At 35.8% G+C, this 23288-nt stretch overlaps 1 protein-coding gene across 7 annotated transcripts in view; it reads left to right on the forward strand.

The window, feature by feature from the left end:
• CLOCK (clock circadian regulator) overlaps positions 1 to 23288 on the forward strand; it is a 128144-nt gene that overhangs the window by 53362 nt on the left and 51494 nt on the right. For 6 of the 7 annotated variants that reach the window (XM_058722541.1, XM_058722540.1, XM_058722546.1 and 3 more), the window contains 4 exons: positions 7455 to 7544; positions 9936 to 9995; positions 14026 to 14174; positions 17258 to 17349. In XM_058722541.1, coding sequence (XP_058578524.1) covers positions 7498 to 7544; positions 9936 to 9995; positions 14026 to 14174; positions 17258 to 17349 — 348 coding nt within the window. In that variant the 5' untranslated portion in view covers positions 7455 to 7497. Of the gene's footprint in view, positions 1 to 7454; positions 7545 to 9935; positions 9996 to 14025; positions 14175 to 17257; positions 17350 to 23288 lie in introns of those variants that run through there. The other variant, XM_058722547.1, reaches the window with a different exon arrangement.

Here is a 23288-nt window from a genome sequence, read left to right on the forward strand (position 1 = left end):
GCTGGTGGTCTGCACCAGCACTGGCATCATCTGAGATACGCGCGTGTGTGTGTGTGTGTGTGTGTGTGTGTACACGTATATATGTATTTTGTTTTAAATTGTCAAGTTAGCTAACATACTGTGTAGTTGGCTTCAGGAATAGATTCCTGTGATTCATCCCTTACATACAACCCCCAGTGCTCATTCCAAGAAGTGCCTTCCTCAATGCCATCACCCATTTTTTCACCTCCCCAACCCCCTACCCCTCATCAACTCTCAGTTTGTTGTCTGTGTTTAATAGTCTCTTAATGGTTTGCCTCCTTCTCTGTTTGTATCTTATATTTCCTTCCTTCCCCCATGGTCATCTGTTAAGTTTCTCAAATTCCACATATGAGTGAAAATATATGATATCTGTCTTTCTCTTAGCATATAATACCCTCCAGTTCCATCCATGTTGTTGAAAATGGCAAGATTTCATTCTTTTTCATCGCCGAGTAGTATTCCATTGTATATGTAAACTACATCTTTATCCATTCATCAGTTGATGGACATTTAGGCTCTTTCCATAATTTGGCTATTGTTGATAGCATTGCTATAAACATTGGGGCACATGTGCCTCTATGAATCAGCACTCCTGTATTCTTCGGATAAATTCCTAGTAGTGCTATTGCTGGATCATAGAGTAATTTTATTTTTAACTTTTTGAGGAACCTCCACACTGTTTTCCAGAGCACCAGTTTGCATTCCCACCAACAGTGCAAGAGGTTTCCCTTTTCTCCACATACTCGCCAGCATCTGTAGTTTTCTGAGTTGTTGATTTTAGCCACTCTGACCGGTGTGAGGTGGTATCTCATTGTGGTTTTGCTTTGTATTTCCCTGATGATGAGCAATGGTGAGCATCTTTTTTCATGTGTCTGTTTGCCATCTGGATGTCTTTGTGTCTCTTCATGTGTTCTGCCCATTTCTTCACTGGATTATTTGTTTTTCGGGTATTGAGTTCTTTATAGATTTTGGATACTAACCCTTTATCTTGTATGCCATTTGCAAATATCTTCTCCCATCCTGTTGGTTGCCTTTTAGTTTTGTTGATTGTTTCCTTTGCTGTGCAGAAGCTTTTTATCTTGATGAGGTCTCAGTAGTTCATTTTTGCTTTTATTTCCCTTGATGTTGGAGACATGTCAAGTGAGAAGTTGCTGCAGCCGAGGTCAAAGTGGTTACTGCCTGTTATTTCCTGTAGGATTTTGATGGTTTCCTGCCTCACATTCGGGTCTTTCATCCATTTTGAATTCATTTTTGTGTATAGTTTAAGAAAGTCGTGTAGTTTCATTCTACATGTTGCTGTCCAGTTCTCCCAGCACCATTTGCTAAAGAGACTGCCTTTTTTCCATTGGATACTCTTTCCTGCTTTGTCAAAGATTAGTTGGCCATATATGTGTGGGTCCATGTTTGGGTTCTCTCTTCTATTCCATTGGTCTATGTATCTGTTTTTGTGCCAGTACCATGCTGTCTTGATGATTACAGTTTTGTAGTAGAGACTAAAGTCTGGGGTTGTGATGCCTCCGACTTTGGTTTCCTTTTTCAACATTACTTTGGCTATTCAGGGTCTTTTGTGGTTCTATACAAATTTTAGGATTGTTCTAGCTCTGTGAAAAATGCTGGTGCTATTTTGATTGGGATTGCATTGAATCTGTAGATTGCTTTGGGTAGTATTGACATTTTAACAATATTTATTTTTCCAACCCATGAGCACGGAATGTTTTTCCATTTCTTTATATCTTCTTCAATTTCTTTCATAAGTTTTCTAGAGTGTTTAGCATACAGATTTTTCACATCTTTGGTTCGGTTTCTTCCTAGGTATTTTATGGTTGTTGGTATAGTTGTAAATGGGATCAATTTCTTGATATCTCTTTCTGTTGCTTCATTATTGGTTGTAGAAATGCAGCCGATTTCTGTACATTGATTTTATATCTTGTGACTTTGCTGAATTCATGTATCAGCTTTAGCAATTTTTTGGTGAAGTCTTTCAGGTTTTCCATGTAGAGTATCTTGTCATCTGCGAAGAGTGAAAGTTTGACTTCTACTTTGCCAATTTGCATGGCTTTTATTTTGTTTTGTTGTCTGATTGCTGAGGCTGCGACTTCTAAGTATGTTAAACAAGAGTAGTGAGAGTGGACATCCCTGTCGTGTTCCTGATCTCAGGGGGAAAGCTGTCAGTTTTTCCCCATTGAGGATGATATTAGCTGTGGGCCTTTCATATATGGCTTTTCTGATGTTAAGGTATGTTCCTTCTAACCTGACTTTCTTGAGGGTTTTTATTAAGAAAGGAAGCTGTATTTTGTCAAATGCTTTCTCTGCATCTATTGACAGGATCATATGGTTCTTATCCTTTCTTCTGTTAATGTGTTGTATCATGTTGATTGATTTGCGAGTATTGAACCAGCCCTGCAGCCCAGGAATGAATCCTACTTGATCATGGTGAATAATTCTTTTAATATACTGTTGAATTCGATTTGCTAGTATCTTGTTGAAGATTTTTGCATCCATGTTCATCAGGGATATTGGCCTTTATTCTCCTTTTCAGTGGGGTCTTTGTCTGGTTTGGCAATCAAGGTAATGCTGGCTTTATAGAATGAGTCTGGAAGCTTTCCTTTCATTTTGTTTTTGCAACAGCTTGAAAAGAATAGGAATTAACTCTGCTTTAAATGGTGGAATTCCCCTAGCCAACTGGCCCAGGACTCTTATTTGTTGGGAGATTTTTGATAACTGAATCAATTTCTTCTAGTTATAGGTCTGTTCAGATTTTTTCATTTCTTTTTACTTGAGTTTTGGTACTATGTGAGTGAGTGTCTAGGAATTTATCCATTTCTCCCAGATTGTCCAGTTTGTTGGCATCTAATTTTTCATAGTATTCTCTAATAATTGTTGGTGTTGGTTCTCTAATAATTCTCTAATAATATGGTGTTGGTTGTGATCTCTCCTCTTTCAATCGTGATTTTATCTATTTGGGTCCTCTCTCTTTTCTTTTTGGGAAATCTGGCTAGGGGTTTGTCAGTTTTGTTTATTCTTTCAGAAAACCAGCTCTTAGATTCATTGATCTGTTCTACTGGTTTTTTTGTTTTTTTTGTTTTTTTTTTTTTTGGATTTTATGTTGTTCATTTCTGCTCTACTCTTTATTATTTGTCGTCTTCTGCTGGCTTTGTGCTTTCTTTGGTGCTGCCAAGTTCCTCCAGGTGTGAGGTTAGGTTATGTATTTGGGACTTTTGCTTCTTGAGATAGGCTTAAATTGCAGTGTACTTTCCTCTTAGGACTGCCTTTGCTGTGTCCCAAAGTGTTTGGACTCTTGTGTTTTCATTTTCATTTGCTTCCGTGTATTTTTAAATTTCTTCTTTAATTGCCTGGTTGACCCATTCATTCTTTAGTAGGATGTTCTTTAACCTCCACGTATTTGGGAACTTTCCAAATTTTTTCTTGTGATTTCAAGTTTCATAGTGTTGTGATCTGAAAATATGGATGGAATGATCTCAACCTTTTATATTTATAGAGGGCTGTTTTGTGGCCCAGTATGTGATCTGTTTTGGAGAATGTTCCAAGTGCACTCAAGAATGAGTATTCTGCTTTTGGATGAAAAGTTCTGAATATATCTGTTAAGTCCATCTGGTCCAATGTGTCATTAAGAGCTATTGTTTCCTTATTGATTTTCTGCCTAGATGATCTGTCCGTTGCTATAAGAGGAGTATTAATGCCCCCCCATAATCACAGTTATTATCTATACATTTATTTATGTTTGTGAATAACTGATTTATGTATTTGTGTTTTTCCTTCTTGTGGGCATGAGCATTTACAATCGCTAGCTCTTCTTGATGGATAGACCCCTTAATTATGATACACTGCCCTTCTTCATCTCTTGTTACAGACTTTGTTTTAAAATCTAATTTGTCTGATACAAGTATGGCTACTCTAGCTTTCTTTTGCCCTCCAGTAGCATGATAGTTGGTTCTCCATCCCCTCACTTTCAATCTGCAGGTGTCCTCATGTCTAAAATGAGTCTTTTGTAGTCAGCATACAGATGGATCTTGTTTTTTTATTCATTCTGATACCCTAGGTCTTTTGATTGGGGCATTTAGTTCATTTACATTCAGAGTGATTATTGAAAGGTATGGATTTAGTGTCATTGTGTTATCTGTAGGTTTTGTGCTTGTGGTGGTATCTCTGGTCCTTTTGCTGCTTTCCACTAGTGGTCATGAACTCCTTTAGTTTTTGTTTGTCTGGGATGGCCTTTATCTCTCCTTCTATTCTGAATGACAGCCTTGCCGTTAAAAGATTCTTGTCTGCATATTTTTCCTATTCAGCACATTGACTATTTCCTGCCACTCTCTTCTGGCCTCCCAAATTTCAGTGGTCAGGTCTGCTAACTACCTTTATGTGTCTACCCTTGTAGGTTAAGGCTTGTTTGTCTCATCTGTTTTCATAATTCTCTCTTTATCTTTCCATTTTGCCAGTTTCACTGTGATATGTCATGGTGTTGACCTGTTTTGTTGATTTTGAAGGGAGTTCTCTGTGCCTCCTGGATTTGGATATCTGTTTCCTTCCCCAGATTAGGGATGTTCTCAGCTATAATTTGTTCAAATAAACCTTCTGCCCCTTTCTCTCTGTTTTCTTCTTCTGGAACTTCTATGATACAGATATTATTAGGTTTCATTAAATCTCTTAGGTCTCTAAATCTCCCCTCGTGGTGTAGTAATTTCCTTTCCCTCTTTTTTTCAGTTTCATTATTTTCCATAATTTTATCTTCTGTCTTACCTATTTTCTCTTCTGCTTCTTCCATCCTCGCTGTCATTGTATCTAGTTTATTTTGCATCTCACATATAGTGTTTCTTAATTCATCGTAACTATTTCTTAGGTCTTTGATCTCTGCCTCGATTCTCCCCTGTCTTCTATGGTTTTTTCAAGCCTGGCTATTAGTCTTATGACTTTTATTCTAAATTCTTGTTCACATATATTGTTTCTATCTGTTTTGAGCCGTTCTCTGGCTGTCATTTCTTCCTGGAATTTTTGAGGAGAATTCTTCCATTTCGTCATTTTGGCTAGGTTTCTGTCTTTTATGTGTTTTAATAGCTTGTTATGTGTCCTGCACCTGTGAGAACTACTATATTATAAAGGGGTCAGAGGTGCCTGGGTGGCTCAGTCAGTTAAATGTCTGTGATTTCATGGTTCATGCATTCAAGCCCCGCATCAGCTCTGTGATGACAACTCAGAGCCTGGAGCCTGCTTTGGAGAGCCTGTCTCCCCCTCTCTCTGCCCCTTCCCTGTTCGCGTGTACTCTCTCTCTTTCAAATAAATAACCATTAAAAAAAATTAAAGAAAAGGGGGTTATACACTGTCCAGGGCCTTGCACTTCAGGAAGCGTTTTTGGAGTGTGTTGCTTGCACTCGGTTGTTGCATATTTGGCTGCTCTGTCACAGTGGTCATTCTTCTCCAAAGCTCCTCCTTACTCATGGTGGTCGATTGTTTAGACCTTTCACCAGGTGTGCTTAGATTTGTTTAGAAATTAAAAAAAAAAAAAAGGAAAGTGCAGGGGACTTGGTCCCATACAAAGAGAAAAATGAGAGGAGTGGAAAAAAAGACCAAGCAGAGAATCAGAGAAACTACAAGGCTTAATCCAGAGAGAGAGAAAGGAAAATAAAGAAGGAGGTATAGAAAAGATGTAAAAAGAATAAAAATGCCTGATTAAACAGACTGACAAAGCAGAGGAAAAAAAAAATACATAACAAGAAATGACCAAAAGTCAAATCAGAGACTACGAATCTGATTCCAAAGGGGAAAAAAAAAAGAGGGTAGAAAAAAGAAAAGAGAAAAAAAATAATAGTAATAAAAAATTAAACGAAAAACCAGACTAACATACATAACTGCAGGACAGTTGTCGGTTGGTGTTTGAGATCAGTGGCTGTGCTGTCTGGGGGAGAGGCCATCTGGTTCCCTCAGTGTCAGTCCCACTCCAGTAGATAAGCAGTTGCTAGGCACGGAGGGGCGGGGTTTGGTGTAAGCAGGTCCTGCCTTCACTGGGGGCCCTGAAGCCCCACTGTGTTGGTGATGAGGAGAAAAATGGCAGTACCCCAATCTGTCCTCCCTGGACCGGGTGTCTCAAACCTCGCTGTTCAGGCAGCCCTTACAAGTAGTGCGGGCAGCTGGCTTGTCCTGCTCTATGGTCTCCCTCGTCTCCTAGGTGATCGGCTGAGATTGAAAACCTGATGTCTTAAAGGATCCCACACTATGGGACCCAGTTCTGGGGTAGCACCACTCCGCCCTGCCAATAAAGGGCCTTTGCCTGGCCTGGGCCATATTTTTAGTAATAGCAATTTAGACTATCTGACAAACTCATTGTCATCAAGAATATTTCCGGACTCCTTCCTACATACCTTCGTTATCCTTCTTACTATTATCTGGGTATCTGTCTCCCTATTCAGTTCCAGATTTTTGCCTATAAGGACTGACTTTTATCCTTCTATCCCTAAAGCTTCGCATACTATTTAATAGAAAATAGGCTTTCAACAAATGTTTGTTGATTAGATACTATTTTTAAATTGAAGAATAGTTGACATAGAATGTTATATTAGTTTCAGGTATAAACAGTGATTCAGTAATTCTGTACATTCCACAGTGCTCACCATGATAAGGGTAGTTACCATCTGTCGACATACAATGTTACTACAATATTAATGACTGTGTTCCCTATGCTGTACTTTTTATTCACATGACTTATTTTGTAACTGGCAGTTTGTTGGCCTTACTTCCTTTCACCTGTTTCAGTCATCCTCCCTCTTATCCCCGGCAACCACCAGTTCATTGTTTGTATTCATGAGTGTTTCTGTTTTTTGTGTTTTAGATTTCATATATAGGTGAAATCATATGGAATTTGTCTTTCTGTGTCTGACTTTCACCTGGTATGATACCCTCGAGGTTCATCCATGTTGAATGGATTGGCAAGATTTTATTTTTATAGCTGAGTAGTATTCCACACTGTGTGTGTGTGTCTGTGTGTGTTTGTGTGTGTGACACACACATCTCATCTTCTTTATCCATTCATCTATCAATGGGCACCTAGGTTGTTTCCATATCTTGGCTATTGTAAATAACTGCTGCATGAATATAGGGGTACATATATCTTTTTGAATTATAGCCTATTTACAGTTTCATAGTCTAATATATATACTAAATGTTAAGAGTAGCCTTTATTATTTTATAATATAAAATTAATTATGAACCTCAGTTTTTTTCCCCTGTATTCCTTTTTTAGAAGGGAAAAAGCCTTAAATATGCCCCAGCTAAAGGTATTTGCTTGAAAATATTTCAGCCTTTGGTACAAGCCAAAACATTTGAATTCTCTATGATAACATAAAGTGTTTCTCAACATTACTGTTTGTAGACTAATTTTTTTTTTGAAAACTAATGACTATGTATTTTTCTTTCCACCCAAGGAGAAGTACAAATGTCTACCACAAGACGAAAACGTAATATGTTATGTTGTTTACCGTAAGCTGTAGTAAAATGAGCTCGATTGTCGACAGGTATGTTTTTAGAGACTCTTTATTTTGAATCCTATAAAGGTATTTTAAAATTTATTATTAGAGTAATGATCTCTATCAAACTGATACGGAGTTTCATGCTTAAACATAATTCCTATTACATTCAGTTTCTATATTGAGTAAACATAGTGTAATAGTAAGATATGTTAATGTTATCTATAGCCAAAGTCCAGTGTATGGCTTGTGTCCTAAACAGATCTTGAACTATAATTTTGAGTTTGATTTGGTCAGAGCTGCTCCGAGAGAAATTGTGATAGTTGGCACGTTTCCCTGGCACCTTATGGAATCTTTTTTCTCCTCATGTGTTGTCCTTTTTCTCCGTATCTATCTGTTGGGGCTAACTCCATGTCTTTAAGCATTCTAGTGTTTGAGATTGATAAGTGGTAGCTATAATTAGGATTTTATTAGTTGAAATTATAATCTTTGAATCATATTCTTGGGAAAAGGGTAAACCTGCTTCTTTGATTTTAAGACTTTTTTTTTTTTTTTTTTTTTTACATTTTAACACTGACACTGAGATTCATCTTACAATTGCCTTATCATAGTTTAATTGGTAGCATTTTTTTTCTTTCTTAGTGGCATATGAAATACTGACAAGTCTTTATAAAAGTCAATGGTGTTCTTAATTTGATGACATACAGTAACATATTTTAAGCTCTTACTCTTTGATAGGTAATGTGTAGAGTACTTTTCATATGTTGCTTCATTTAACCTCACAATAATTCCTTGAGATTTTACAGCTGAGGCAACCATAGGTCAGAGAGGTTGAATAACTTGTTTAAGGTCACATAGTTAAGTGATGAGCTGGAATTATGACCTATGTTGGCCTGACACTAAAGTTCCTGTATTTTTATTATAGTGTACTGTGTGATTCTTCCATAGGGGATTCTTTAAAAGTTTTGTAGCTAGAGTTGTATACAGAAGTGACTTGACGTGTGGGGCCAGCCTGTCTCCCTTTCCTGTGAGATAAACAGTGAAGATAAATACTCTACCAGAACTTAAGACCTAAGGGGCAAGGAGTTTCCTTAGAGAGGCCTGCCTGCAGCACTGCCCTAGTTTTGGGCTATGCCATATTTTCAGGTGGGCTCTATGTATAGTTGTCTCCTCAGAAAGGATGTTCCTTCACTGCTCCTGAGAGATTAAATATGATTGTGGTATTATGCTTCTCAGTGATTGCCAATTCCCATTCTAGATGATGCAACATCTAGAGATAACATCTGTGTTCAGACATAACAGCAGTTTTTAATAAGAGTTCATTATTTCTGTGAATATCATTAAAATTATGGACTCTCTCCTCAATAAAATGCATATACATACAGAAGTTTTCCTAAGTTGCAGTGCACACATGGAACCTGGAAAGTCCAGATATGGACCTCTGTGATACAAAATTGGCAGATATTCTCAACAATGGGTCCAGCAGACGTTCTGTATGCCTTTATAGGCCTTAGAAAGGTGTGATTAAAGTAGTGAATAGTGAATTCATGTAAAACTCCTGAGTCACCTGAAATTATTTAATATTGCTACTTAGATTAAGGGGTTAGCCACCAGGGCTCTTGATTTCATTTGTTAAAATGTTGTTCCCCTAGATCTTCCCATAACCAACCTCTTCTTGTCACTTAGCTCTCAGCTTAGATCTCCCCACCTCACCAAGTCCTTCCCTTACCACTGAGACTAAAGTAACACTGCAGTAACTAAAGTCTCCCCTTAAAAAAAAGAAAACTTGTCAATATTCCCTTGTTGATTTGTTTTGGTCTACTAGAAAATAAGCCATATGAGAGCAGGGACCTCTATGTCTGATTAACTGCTCTGTATTCATGTTCAGAATAGATCCTGGCACATGAGTACTAATAAATATTTGTCAAATGAATCAATAATGAATGAAATGTATTAATGTAAGTTAAATGCTAGATGTTGTGATGCTCATGAGCATTTTGTGGTTTTATTAATATGATGTCTCAAAATAATTTTTTTAAACTATGCTGTTAAAGATAATTTCAAATGAAGTAATTTTTATATGATGGCAGATACACTGTCTATAGTTTTCGCTGATTACTAACAGTCTGAAACAAGGTATTAACCAGTTAAATTAAATTCTGATTTTTGCATGTCATATTTACAGTAAGCTAAGTAAGTAGTTTTAAAATTCACATTTGTGGTAAATTTTTTAAAAATTTAGGTAAACATGGATAAACTTTAGTTTTCTAATATTTATTCGGAAACAGGTTAGCAGTTAGTTGAATTTGAATTTGTACTATCCTTTAATTTTAGAAAAATCCTAGGATGTAACTGATTTGATTCACATGTCATTTTGGTATTGCTGTTGCTTAATGAGTCTGCTCTTATTTTCTCTGTCGACTTTCTTTTTTCTTTTAGAGAAGATGGTAGTATATTTGATGGGTTGGTGGAAGAAGATGACAAGGACAAAGCAAAAAGGTAGTTCATCTTAAGATGCAAAATAGTAATTAAATGAATAATAAGTAAATATAAAAGTAAATAGTGATTTCCAAAAGCTGTCTGTCTTAAGAACTTAGATATATTAGCAAGGTGGAAAAGCTTAGAATATCAGTATGCAGTTTATAAATTAATAAGGTTATCCTGTAAAAGTGCTCCTCTCATCACATCATATTTGGAGTGTGTAATATCCATAAGACATCACTAAGGATGTTAACCTTCATCACTTGGCTAAGGTAGGATTTGCCTGGATTCACATTTGTAGTTACTGTTTTCCCCTGAACTTGTTCTATTCTTTGGTAGCAAGTTATTAAGTGTAGCCTACCTTCAAAGTAGTGATGGGGGGAATTAAGCTCCACCTCCCATAGAAGGGGATATCTACATATATTTGAAACACTTCTGTTAAAAAATTGTGTCCTTCCCATTCATTTATGTCTGTATGAACTCATGTATATTTATTTTATAGTTTAAGTTATACTCTAGTGCTGTTTTATTTTGTTGCTCAAATTGTTTCAGCTTTGGCGATTGGGAGTTCTTTCAGGGTAGGCTCCTGTGTCCTCCACATGCCTTCATTCTCCAGTAGAAGGGAAAGTAAATCGTGGAGGTGAGGGAGTGAGATCTAGAGCCATGGTAGTGTTGATGTGAGCTGCCTTAAACAGGAGGCTTGACAGTCAATTATAGTATTAGGAGAGGGAGGCTCCGGGTAGCATTATAGCAGTTTGTAGTCACTGAGAGTGGGCAGTAAGCACTTTCTGGGTGTTTTTTTCCAGCTGTGTTGAACTATGTGGGTGCTTAGACAAGGGTAGACGTTGCTGTAGTATTATACACAGGTACAAAGATAAACATGTAATAAGTAATAGTTACTAAATGTCTGTATTCAGCAAAAAGGAAAAAAAAAAGGTAGTGGGATAAGAAAAATATTCAAAATAACTGGGTGAATTGCAGAATATTCTAACGAATGATTAAAATCTAAGAAGAAGGGGCGCCTGGGTGGCGCAGTCGGTTAAGCGTCCGACTTCAGCCAGGTCACGATCTCGCGGTCCGTGAGTTCGAGCCCCGCGTCACGCTCTGGGCTGATGGCTCGGAGCCTGGAGCCTGTTTCCGATTCTGTGTCTCCCTCTCTCTCTGCCCCTCCCCCGTTCATGCTCTGTCTCTCTCTGTCCCAAAAATAAATTAAAAAAAAAAAAAAAAAAAAAACGTTAAAATCTAAGAAGAAGATTTTGAAGACAACTATATAGTGTATTCCAGGAAATAAAAAGACCTGGATTTGAAGCTAAAAATATATAGGACAACCCGTATCCCTCAACCTCAATCTGGTGGAGGAAAGTTTTTATAAAATACCTTAGGGTAGAGATAAAATCTGTTAAGATAGGAATAATCAGTCTTGCCTGAAAAAAGAAGCAGAACTCTAAGGAATTGACTTGGACAGTGTTGAAGGCCAAGTTTATAGATAGATAAGGTAGCTAAGGGTATCCTATTTTCGAACACTCTGAAGGTTTGATCATGTTTTTAGGGAACCAGAAATACTGTGGCTCTGGAAGACACTGGAGGAAGACAGAGAATCTCACAATATTGTCATAATTAAGCAGAACCACACTGAACTCTGACAAACTATGATGAGTTAAAGTACCTTAGTGTTGAACCAAGAACAAAGGGAGTTTTATACCCACTTCCAAAATGAAACCTCTGTGGCCTGTTATCAGTGAGGTCCTTACAAGGGCTGAGAACTTCCAGCCTAAATGTAACAATGAAGTGAAGTTTGCTTTAGTGGTTACGATTCAACAGTAGAGTTGGCAATATTTGGTTTCTGTGTATTTTCTTTCCCTGGAATCAAAATGTCTGCTTTGAATTACTACTTCATGGTAGCTGTATGACCCTGGGCATGTTCTTTATGCCTCAGTTGTCACCTGTAAAATGAAAAGTTGTAAGTAATAAAGTCTTCCTCCTAGGGATTAATGAGATTTCATAAGTGCTTACAGTAGTGCCTGGCACAGAAGTATGCCATGAATATTGGCTTTTATTTTTACCTCTATCCGTGTGTTCAGATACTTCATATATGCTAATTTTCAGATGCTTATTTCTTACTCTTTTCTAGAGGAATATAACTAGATCTGCATATCTAAGTCTTTTGTGTATGTCTTTTTAAATGTGAAACAGGCAATTTCATCATATTTAAATTTTGCAAACCATCTGTGCACCAAAACCAGTATCACATGTTATATCTCACATTAATAAACAGCATTACCAGTCACTTGGGAATCTTCTTATATTTCCCTTTTGCTTCCCTACTGCAAACCAGATTTGATTTACCTGGAACTGATAGATCTGCCTCTTAACCCTCAAACCCACACTGCTCTGTTAACACTGCCACTGCCATGGTTTATAGGCTAGTATGTTGCGGTTGCCTCCTAAATGGTCATCTGACGTCCAGGCTTGTTTGCCATACAATAAATTTTCACGGAGTATTTGCTAAATGAATTTGTTTCACCAAGCCTCGATCTTTTCATCACTGTGATGCCAGAATGGTCAACAAGCAGTTCTGTTCACGTCATTCCTTTGCTTTAAAACCTTTCAGTGCCTTCCCCTGGCTTTCAGGATTAAATTAAAATCCTTTTATGTAACATAAAAACTTTATGATTTTTTCCAGTATTTATTTATTCCTCACCCACCGCCACAACTCTAGTATACTTGGGCACAGAAATCCCATCCATTGGCCATATTAGCCAGGTTGAATTACTTGTGACAGGAGTTCATTCCTGGGCAAGTTTCCTATACCTGTAATGCCATGCATACATCTACCCCACTACCACACCCTTTTCTCAGCCTCTGTGACTCCATTCAGTACACAAGTTCAGTACTCTGCATTTCCATAGGAATTAGATAAATTTCTTGAAAGAGCTTGTCTTTTCCCAGTATCCTTAGCCTTTATTAGCATAGTCTCTGTTACTATAGCAAGCACTCGCTGTTTGATGGAGTCAGTTTAATATCCTACGTTTCTTAAGAGATTTGAGCCATTATATTTTTTCCCTCTACAGAATTAAGAAATCTGACTTCAGAGACACCTGGGTGGCTCAGTCGGTTAGGCATCTGACTCTTGATATCAGCTCAGGTCTTGATCTCAGGGTTGTGAGTTCAGGCCCCACGTTGAGCTCTGCACTGGGCATGATGCTTATGTAGAAAAAAAAAATCTGACTTCACAAAGCAGAGGTCTGCTTTAATCATAGAATCATTAATCATTAATCATAGAATGATTAATTGGTCTGTAAATAATTGTATTTAGTTGTCTGAAGGTCATGGTGCCACTTAGTATTTATTTACTGGTTAGCTGCTTCACATAAAATAGTACTAATTCTTTTGGCGTGCATATTTTGAGTGCTTACTAGTTTGTTAGTTGTTACGTTTAAGTGCTTAGATGAAAAAATTGGGGCTTTGTCATCAAGAAGTACACAGCCTAATGGAGAGAGAGATATGCAGACATTTGGTTATAGCTCTGTAGTGGAGGCTGGGATAATGAAATAAAGTGGAAGGCTATATGGATAAGCCTGAGGGTAGAGAAATTTTCATTTTTAGATTTGTTTGTAATTTAAAACTTACAGGAGATGGATAACTCTCCTACTTTGTAATTTTGAATAATTATATGCACATTATATGCACTTTCACAAATACATCTCAGTAATATTCATAATAACTTACTAAAGAAAATACAAATACTTGGTATTTGTATTAAATAAGTTAAATAAATAAAACCTGAGATTTGAATGAAGTTTGTCTTATTGGCATTTTTCTAAGAACATATATGCTAAATGCTTAATATGTAAAGTTTCTTTAGTGATTAACTGGGAAGAAAATTACTGCCAAATTAACTGTACATTGTTGGTAACTTGTGGATAAATACTTACTACCACTATATTGACAGAATACATGATTTGTAGTTGTGTCCGAAGTGAGCATTGTATTAAATTATGTGTGTCATCAAATGGATTGTTTGAAAACTGCTTTTCTTTTTCATCAGAGTATCTAGAAACAAATCTGAAAAGAAACGTAGAGATCAATTTAATGTTCTCATTAAAGAACTGGGATCCATGCTTCCTGGTAATGCTAGGAAGATGGACAAATCTACTGTTCTGCAGAAGAGCATTGATTTTTTACGAAAACATAAAGGTAAAATTTTAACTTTATAAGATGGATTTTTTTTTTTTAATAACAGACTCTCTCTTAAAGCACAATGTGGTAGAATCTTGACAGTGATTCTTAAAATTGGATGCTTCCATACCTTTTTCTTAAGAGAAAGAAATCAATTGCCTTTTTAAAGGTTTCCTGGTATGTTCTTTATTTCATTCAACAAACATTTATTTAGTGCCTACTATACGCTAGATTCTTGGGGTGAAGAGTAGCAGTCCTGGCCCTCAATTAAATTTAAGCCAAGGAAGACAAACATGTGAATAACTAATTTACAACTAATTTATTTATTCCTCACCTATAGATATTTAAAATGTGAGTAGTGTTCACAAACCGTAAACATGTTGTGAGAACACAGGAAAAAAATGTCAGGAAGGGCTTAAAAATAGCTGATTTTTCAACTGAGTCTTCCTTTTAGGTTAAGAGAACCACGTTTCACCCGGAGGGAATAGGAAGTATTGTGTGCAAAAGCAGGGAGGGTTCAGTGTAATTGGAGCATAGTTGAGTGGAAAATTATGGGTATATTTGAAAGAAAGGCAGGAGCCACATCATTTGGGCCTTATATGCCATTTTAAAAGATTTTAGGGGTGCCTGGGTGGCTCAGTCGGTCCAGCATCCGACTTTAGCTCAGGTCATGGTCTCACAGTTTGTGAGTTTGAGCCCCGCTTTAGGCTCTGTGCTGATAGCTCCGAGTCTGCAGCCTACTTTGGATTCTGTCTCTCCTTCTCTCTGCCCCTCCCCAACTTGTACTCTGTCTCTGTCTCTCAAAAATAAATGTAAAAAAAAAATTTTTTAAAGAAGATTTCAGTATATGTCTAGTAATTAAACACTGTTTATAAAATAAAGTGATTATTTGTTAATTGAAGAAAATCACTTTGACTATAAATGAGTCATGAAAAGAAAAAGTTAAAGAATATTAAGTATTTTGGTAACAGAGATAATAGATGAAAAACGTGGAACATTTCCTTTTCTAGTTGCAAGTGAAACCACAAAACTTCTCAAAAGGAGAATTTGTAACTAGTACCTTTATTCACTCCTCCCGGGCTCACTGAGTCATGCATTACCAAGCTGATTTTTACGCTCCATCAGTCTCTGAAATTATTTTTGGTAATTTCACAAATGCCATCAGCCCCACCCGTTCTGCTACCAATCAGATAATAGCAGTAGCTTTTTCTTATACCTAATGCACTGGAAGTTTTAATCCATCCTCCACTGCTTTTCTTTTTTCTTGGTCTGTGTTATACTGCACTTCTTCATTCATCCCCACTTTCTAACTGAAACTTTATTTTTTTGCCCTCTAAATGTCTTGTCTTTTGTGCTTTTGCTTTCTCTTCACTCTTTCCCTTGGTTATCTCATTCCATAGCTTCAACTATTGTCTCCCTATTAAACTACCATATCTGTATTTTTAGATGCAAACTTTTCAGTCTTTTGTATCCAGATAACTTTTGGATCTTTCTTTTGCATGTCCTCAACCTCAGTGCATCTAAAACTGAACTCATTTTCATTTTCTCAAGTCACCTCTTTCTCTCAACTTCCCTTTTTACATTTTTATACCACCATCATTTCAGGCCCCAGGACTCAAGCCTGAAAAGACTTTTGAATTTTTTCCATCTTCCTTAGTACTATATCACAGTTGCCAAATTCTGTGGATCCTTCTGTAAATGTGTCATAATTGCTTGTCTTCGCTTTTATTATTACATTTTACCTCTGTAGTTAGTATTCTCATTAACCTTAGTGTCTCTTGTTAGCACACTTAGTCCCCTCAGACATTGCAGCTCAATAAATGATTGCTGAATGAAATGAAATAATATGCATACCTTTGCCCCTGATAATTGAAGATTAATACTGGCATTAAGTAGATCAGTTTTTTTTTTCAAAATTGGGTATATCATTCTCAGAAAAGTAAAATTTACCTTAAATTAAAAGGGAATTCTTAGATACTTATTATTAATACTCTAAAATAAGCCTGTGTTTAACTAAAGTTGATGGGATTTGCTTGTGGATTTAAATCTTTTTTCTGAATGTATATAATTGGTGTGAATGCGAAAAACATGACTATATTCCACAGAATTAGTAGCTAGACTTTTTAGTTACTCTTCATATTAGTAGTACAGGCATTTCCAGTACGCCAAAAGTTGGGTGACAGTTTAATATGCTTGATTTATATATCTGATAATACAAAATCAAAAACAGCCTGGTCCCTACTTTTCACAGCAAAGTAGAATATGTTTTTGTGGAGTAATACCTATGACATAGATTTTTGTTTTGGTTGTTTAAGATGTCTGCATTAAAAAATGGAAAAGTATTTATTACCTAAATAGTTGAGGTTTCATCATTAAGGAATAGCTTTCTCGTATCTAAATCTATTAGAAAAATGTTGCAAAATAAACTCTAATAATTTTGTTAAAATGTGTGCCCAAGCTAGGGATCTCCAGATTTTGACCAGTTTAAAAACATGCAAGAGGACACTAAGCAAAATCACTCTGGGATTATTACTTGGGAGTTTTTGCCCCAAATCTTAATTTAGTCTCCTTGATTATTAAGAATAGAGCACCTCAAATTGGGAGGAATCTTGCTGCTTGGCAGTAGGGAAGCCTGTGGTCATTTCAGTAAAAGCAGAATGATGGACTGACCTCCTTGGCTCCTTTCCTCCAGGCTCGCGTCCTTAGACTGCTCTAGGTTCCATCATTTAAATGTCAAGAGAAGGATGAGGAAAAAGAATTTGTTCTGATGCTTGATACTAATCTGCTTCTTCTGATTCCTATTTGGTCATTATGTCAAGCAGGAAGCAGTCTCAGGCCTTCCACAATACAGGTTGTCAGAGCTCCCAGAGAAAAACCAGAGATTGGTATTCCCAGGAGACCCAATCCAAGGATATAACTTGCCACATTAGCCCATGCAGTTCATCACTGGGCCTTCTAATACCTACCTAGACCAATACATGTTATTGCCCATGGTTCTCATTTTAAATAGGAGAGAAGGCAGGTTGTTGGACTTTAGTACCACCCTTTAGCCCTACCCGGTGTTTGGAGTATGCCACTAATGTATCAAATAATCTTTACAGAAATCACTGCACAGTCAGATGCCAGTGAAATTCGACAGGACTGGAAACCTACATTCCTTAGTAATGAAGAATTTACACAATTAATGTTAGAGGTATGTCTAGATTTGCTTTTTGAAAAGTTTTATTTTCCTCAGAAAAGATATAGAGATGATGAATTTTAGTATATCTTAACAATATTAATTTAATATTGAGAAGTCTTTAATTCATTGTAAATCAATAAATTATATCTTCAATTAAAATTTATTGATGTAAGTATAGGTAAATAGTATTTGGTAAGGTAATGTTAAATTTTCATATTTTTAATAATACATGAGTTTTGAGAGGCTTGATAAAAGTCAGAAACCTATAGCTATCAAGTTCTACCACACTAACAATATTCATATGAAGAAAATGTAGATTATTCTTGTTAAATACTATGCCCTCATAAAGGGGCACCTGGCTGGCTCAGTCAGCATGTGACTCTTGATCTCAGGGTCATGAGTTTGAGCCCACGTTGGGTGTAGAGATTACTTATAAATACAATCTTTAAATATTATGAAATGTAAAACTACTGTTTAATTTTTTTAAACAAATTAAAATTCACCTAAATACAATATAAGATGATGATAAATGATTTTGAAAATATTAAAACATTGAAATATACATTGAAAGGCAACTCTTCTTAATTCAAGTAGAAACTTTTAAAAGGAAATAAGTAAATGTTCTTCTGTAACAAAATTATTTTTGAAAATAATTCAGAACATATTTGCTTATAATTAAACCCTCTAATACCTCATACAGTTATTTCTAAAATCCACAGATATTTTGAGTCACTCACATCTATCAGTTTTACTTCTCTACTTTTTTAATTGTTTCCTGTGTAGAATAATATAGGTATCATCTTTGCACGCAAAGTACACAATTCAATTGTACACATTCAAAGTACACAACACAATTCAAAGTACGCAAAATTCAATATCAAATTTCCATGTAAACTTTAATAGGAAACAGAGGTGGTATACTTTGGTAGTAACATTTAAAGACAAGAAAAATAAATACATAACAAAGTAGACATAGAAAGAACCAAGGAAAGCAGTTGAGGTAGGTATGTGGAAGTTGTTAAATAATTTACAGCTTTTATCCTGTTTGTTTGGATGTATTATTTCAGACCTGAAGCATTTATCTGTGTCATGTATGTGTATGTAATGACTATATTGCAACTGTCTCTGTATATTGACTGAAGTCTGAGGCAACATAAAGTATTTTGCAAATCAATGAGTTATTTTTTGGTTCATACTTAAGATGGAACAGTTAATTGCTGGATTAATTAAGTATATATTCAGCAGAAATGTTACCATATGAAAATTTATTGGACTATAAGTATATTTATGTATAATCGTAGCTGTCCTTAAAATCTGAAAAATAATGAGCACTTTTCACATATTAACTCTGTGAATCCTCAAAATAATCTTATGAAGTAGCATCTGTTTATGCCTTTCTTACTTCCGGATGAGGAAATCAAGGAACAAAGGGATTATGAGATTTACTCAAAGTAACACAATTAGTAAGTAGCCCCATTAGGATTCACTGCAGCCTCTCATCTCCCTGGCCTCAACCTCTCTGCACACTGCCACTCATGAACTTCTTTCATTGAAAGCTAGCCAAAGAACAGTCCTTTTATCTTAAAAACCACCAGTTAGCTCTTTGAATTACCGGACACGTACATTATAGACCAAATAATAGTTTCTAATTTTAAGGGTTTTACCCCCCCAAAAGGTAAGTGTTCTTCTGCAACAAAATTATTATATTACTTTTAAGTTTGTAAAAGAGTAGTCTGTAATAGCTTCTGATCATCCACTCATTACTAAACTCATTGATAATGTCCAAAATTATCTTGCTTAGGTAAAAGTAATATGTTTATGAAAGAGTACACACAAGCTGATGTCTAAATACATAAAGGATTTAACTCATTTAATTACTCCTTAATTTTTATTATATGATTATATTGTCAGTGCAGTGGTTTAATAAGATCTTCTGTGTTAATCATAAACATTTACTTACTCTGCTTCATTGGTATGAAAATTTCCTTACAAATTCATAAATTGGTATAATATCTTCAGTCATTTCTTAATACTTAATGATGATAAATTCACTAATAGGCCAAACAGAACAGCATTGTCTCCAAATTTTCTTTACACTGCACAGATTCTTTTTTTTATTATCATTTGCCAAGACACATGTAGTACCTATGATGTAGATAACTATTGAAAGGAAGAAAGAAACAAGAGTGCTGATACTGAAAAAAAAAAAAAAAAAAATTGATGGACGCGAGCTGCTTCCATATCTTGGCTCTTGTAAATAATGCTGCTATAAACATCGGGAAACAAGTCTCTCTTTGAATTAATGTTTTTGTATTCTTTGTGTAAATACTCAGTAGTGTGATTACTGGATCCTGGGGTAGTTCTATTTTTACCTTTTTGAGGAACCTCTGTACTGTTCTCCAGAGTGTCTGCGCTAGTTTTCAATCCCACCAACAGCGCAAGAGCGTTCTCCTTTCTCCACATCCTCGCCAACACTGGTTGTTTCTTGTGTTGTTGATTTTAGTCATTCTAACAGATGTGAGGTGATACCTCATTGTAATTTTGATTTGCATTTCCCTGATGATAAGTGATGATGAGCATCTTTTCATGTGTCTGTTAGCCATCTGTATGTCTTCTTTGGAGGAATGTCTGTTCATGTCTTCTGCCCCTTTTTAAATTGGATTCTTTGGTTTTTGGGTGTTAAGTTCTCTAAGTTCTTTATAGATTTTGGATACTAACCCTTCATCAGATATGTCATTTGTAAATACCTTCTTCCATTCCATAGGTTGCCTTTTCGTTTGGTTGATTGTTTCCTTCATTGTGCAGAAGCTTTTTATTGATGTAGTCCCAATAGTTTATTTTTGCTTTTGTTTCCCGTGCTTCAGGAGACCTATCTAGAAAAAGTTGCTACAGCTGATGGCAGAGAAGTTATTACCTGTGCTGTCGTCTAGGATTTTTATAGTTTGAAGACTCACATTTAGGTCTTTAATCCATTTTGAAATAATTTTTGTGTATGGTATAAGAAAGTGGTCCAGTTATATTCTTTGGCTCTCCAGTTTTCCCAACAGCATTTGTTTTTTTTTTCCAGTGGATATTCTTTTCTGCTTTGTTGAAGATTGACCATATATAGAATTGTGGGTTTATTTCTGAGTTTTCTGTTTTGTTCTGTTGATCTGTGTGTCTGTTTTTGTGCCATTACCAGACTGTTTTGATTACGACAGCTTTGTAGTAGAATTTGAAGTCTGGAATTGTGATGCCTTCAGCTTTGCTTTCTTTTTCAAGATTACTTTGGCTATTCAGGGTCTGTTGTGGTTCCATACAGGTTTTAGGATTGTTTGTTCTAGTTCTGTAAAAACACACTGTTGGTATTTTGATACGGATTGCATTAAATGTGTAGATTGTTTTGGGTAGTATCGACATTTTAACAATATTTGTTCTCCCAACCCATCAGCATGGAATGTTTTTCCATTTTTTGGTGTCATCTTTAATTTCTTTCATCAGTGTTTTATAGTGTTCAGAGTATAGGTCTTCCACCTCTTTGGTTATTAGGTTTATTCCTAAGTATCTTATTATTTTTTGTGCAATTGTAAATGGGATGGTTTTCTTAATTTCTCTTTCTGCTCCTTTATTATTGATATATAGAAATGCAACAGATTTCTGGAGATTGATTTTATATCCTGTGACTTTACTTAATTAATCAGTTCTAGCAGTTTTTTGGTGGAATCTTCAAGTTTTCTATATATAATGTCATATCACATGAAAATAGTGAAAGCTCTACACCTTCCTTACAGATTTGGATGCCTTACATTTCTTTTTGTTGTCTGATTTCTGTGGCTAGGAATTCTAGTATGGTGTTGAATAAAAGGAGTGAGAATGGATAGCCTTGTGTGGTTCCTGATGTTAGGGGAAAAACTCTTTTTCCCTGTTAAGGAGGATATTAGCTGTGGGTTTTTCATATAAGGCCTTTATTATGTTGAGGTATGCTCCCTTGAAAACCACTTTGTTGAGGGTTTTTTTCGTGAATGGATGTTGTACTTTGTCAAATGCTTTTTCTGCATTTACTGAAATGATCATATGGTTTTTATCCTTTCTCTTATTGATATGATGTATCATATTGGTTGATTTGCAAATATTGACCCACTCTTGCAATCTAGGAATAGACACACTTGATCATGGTGAATGATTTTTTTAATGTTTTGTTGGATTCAGTTTGCTAATAATCTATTCAGGATTTTTGCATCTATGTTCATCAGAGATATGGCCTATAATTCTTTTTTTTGTAGTGTCTTTATCTGGTTTTGGTATCTGGGTAATACTGGCCTCATAGAATGAATTTGGAAGTTTTTTTGGAGTAGTTTGAGAAGAATAGGTATTAACTCTTCTTTAAATGTTTGGTAGAATTTGTCAATGAAGCCATCTGGTCATGAACTTTTGTTTGTTGGGAGTGTTCTGATTACTGATTCCATTTCTTTGCTGGTAATTGGTCTGTTCAATTTTTTTATTTTCCTGTTTCAGTTTTGGTAGGCCATATTTTTTCTAGGAATTTATCCATTTTTTCTATGTTGTCCAATTTCTTGGCATATAGTTTTTTAATAATCTATTGCAGTTGCATTTCTGTGGTGTTTGTTATTAATTCTCCTCTGTCATTTGTCATTTATTTATTTGGGTCCTTTCTCTTTTTTCTTGATAAGTCTGGTTAAGTGTCTTCTCAGTTGTAATTTTTTTTCAAAGAACCAGCTCTGGTTTCATTGATCTGTTTTTTGTTTGGTTTTGTTTTAGTTTATGTATCATTTATTTCTGCTCTGATCTTTATAATTTCCTTCCTTCTGCTGGCTTTAGGTTTTGTTTGCTGTTCTTTTTCTAGCTTCTTTAGGTGTTAAGTTTAGGTTGTTTATCTGAGATTTTTCTGGCTTCTTGAAGTAAGCCTGTATTGCTATAAACTTCCCTCTTAGAACTGCTTTTACTGCATCCTGAAGGATTTCATTTCATTTCGTTTTCATTTGTTTCCATGTCCTTTTTATTCCCTTTATTTCCTCATTGATCCATTTAGTAGCATGTTATTTAACTTCCATGCATTTGTGGTCTTTCCAGATTTTTCTTGTGATTGACTTCTAGTTTCATAGAGTTGTGGTCAGAAAAGATGCATGGTATGTATGACTTCAGTCTTTTTGAATTTGTTGAGGCATGTTTTGGGTTAATATGTGATCTGTTCTGGAGAATGTTCCATTTGCACTTAAAAAGAATGTGTATTCTGTTTTAGGATGGAATGTTCTGAATATGTCTATTATATCTGGTCCAATGTTCATTCAAAACTATGGTTTCCTTGTTGATATTCTGTGATGTAAGTGGGTTGTTAAAGTTCCCTACTATTAATGTATTATTATTGATTAGTCCCTTTATGTTTATTATTAACTGTTTTATGTATTTGGAGGCATAAATATTTTCAATTGTTATATCTTGTTGGATTGTCCCCTTTTTTATTGTATAGTGTCCTTCTTTGCTTCTTGTTATAGGCTTTGTTTTAAAGTCTATTTTGTCCCATATAAGTATTGCTACTCTGGCTTTCTTTCCCTCCCTCCCCCCCTTTCCTTCCTTCCTTCCTTCCTTCCTTCCTTCCTTCCTTCCTTCCTTCCTTCCTTCCTCTCCTTCCTCTCCTTCCTCTCCTTCCTCTCCTTCCTCTTCTCTCTCTCTCTTTTTCTTTCTCTCTCTAAATTTTTATTTAAATTCTAGCTAGTTAACATATGGTGCAGTATTAGTTTCAGGTGTAGAATTTAGTGACTCATCACTTACATACAACACCCAGTGCTCATCACAAGTGCCCTCCTTAATACCCATCATGGGTTTAATCCGTACCGCCTGCCCACCTCTCCTCCAGCAGCCCTCAGTTTGTTCTCTTTAGTTAAGAGTCTGTTTCTTGGTATGCCTCTCTTTTTACTCTGGCTTTCCTTTGACATCCATTTACATGGGAAATA

Source organism: Neofelis nebulosa, chromosome 3 (assembly GCF_028018385.1).
Source record: "Neofelis nebulosa isolate mNeoNeb1 chromosome 3, mNeoNeb1.pri, whole genome shotgun sequence".
Classification (NCBI taxonomy): Eukaryota; Metazoa; Chordata; class Mammalia; order Carnivora; family Felidae; genus Neofelis; species Neofelis nebulosa.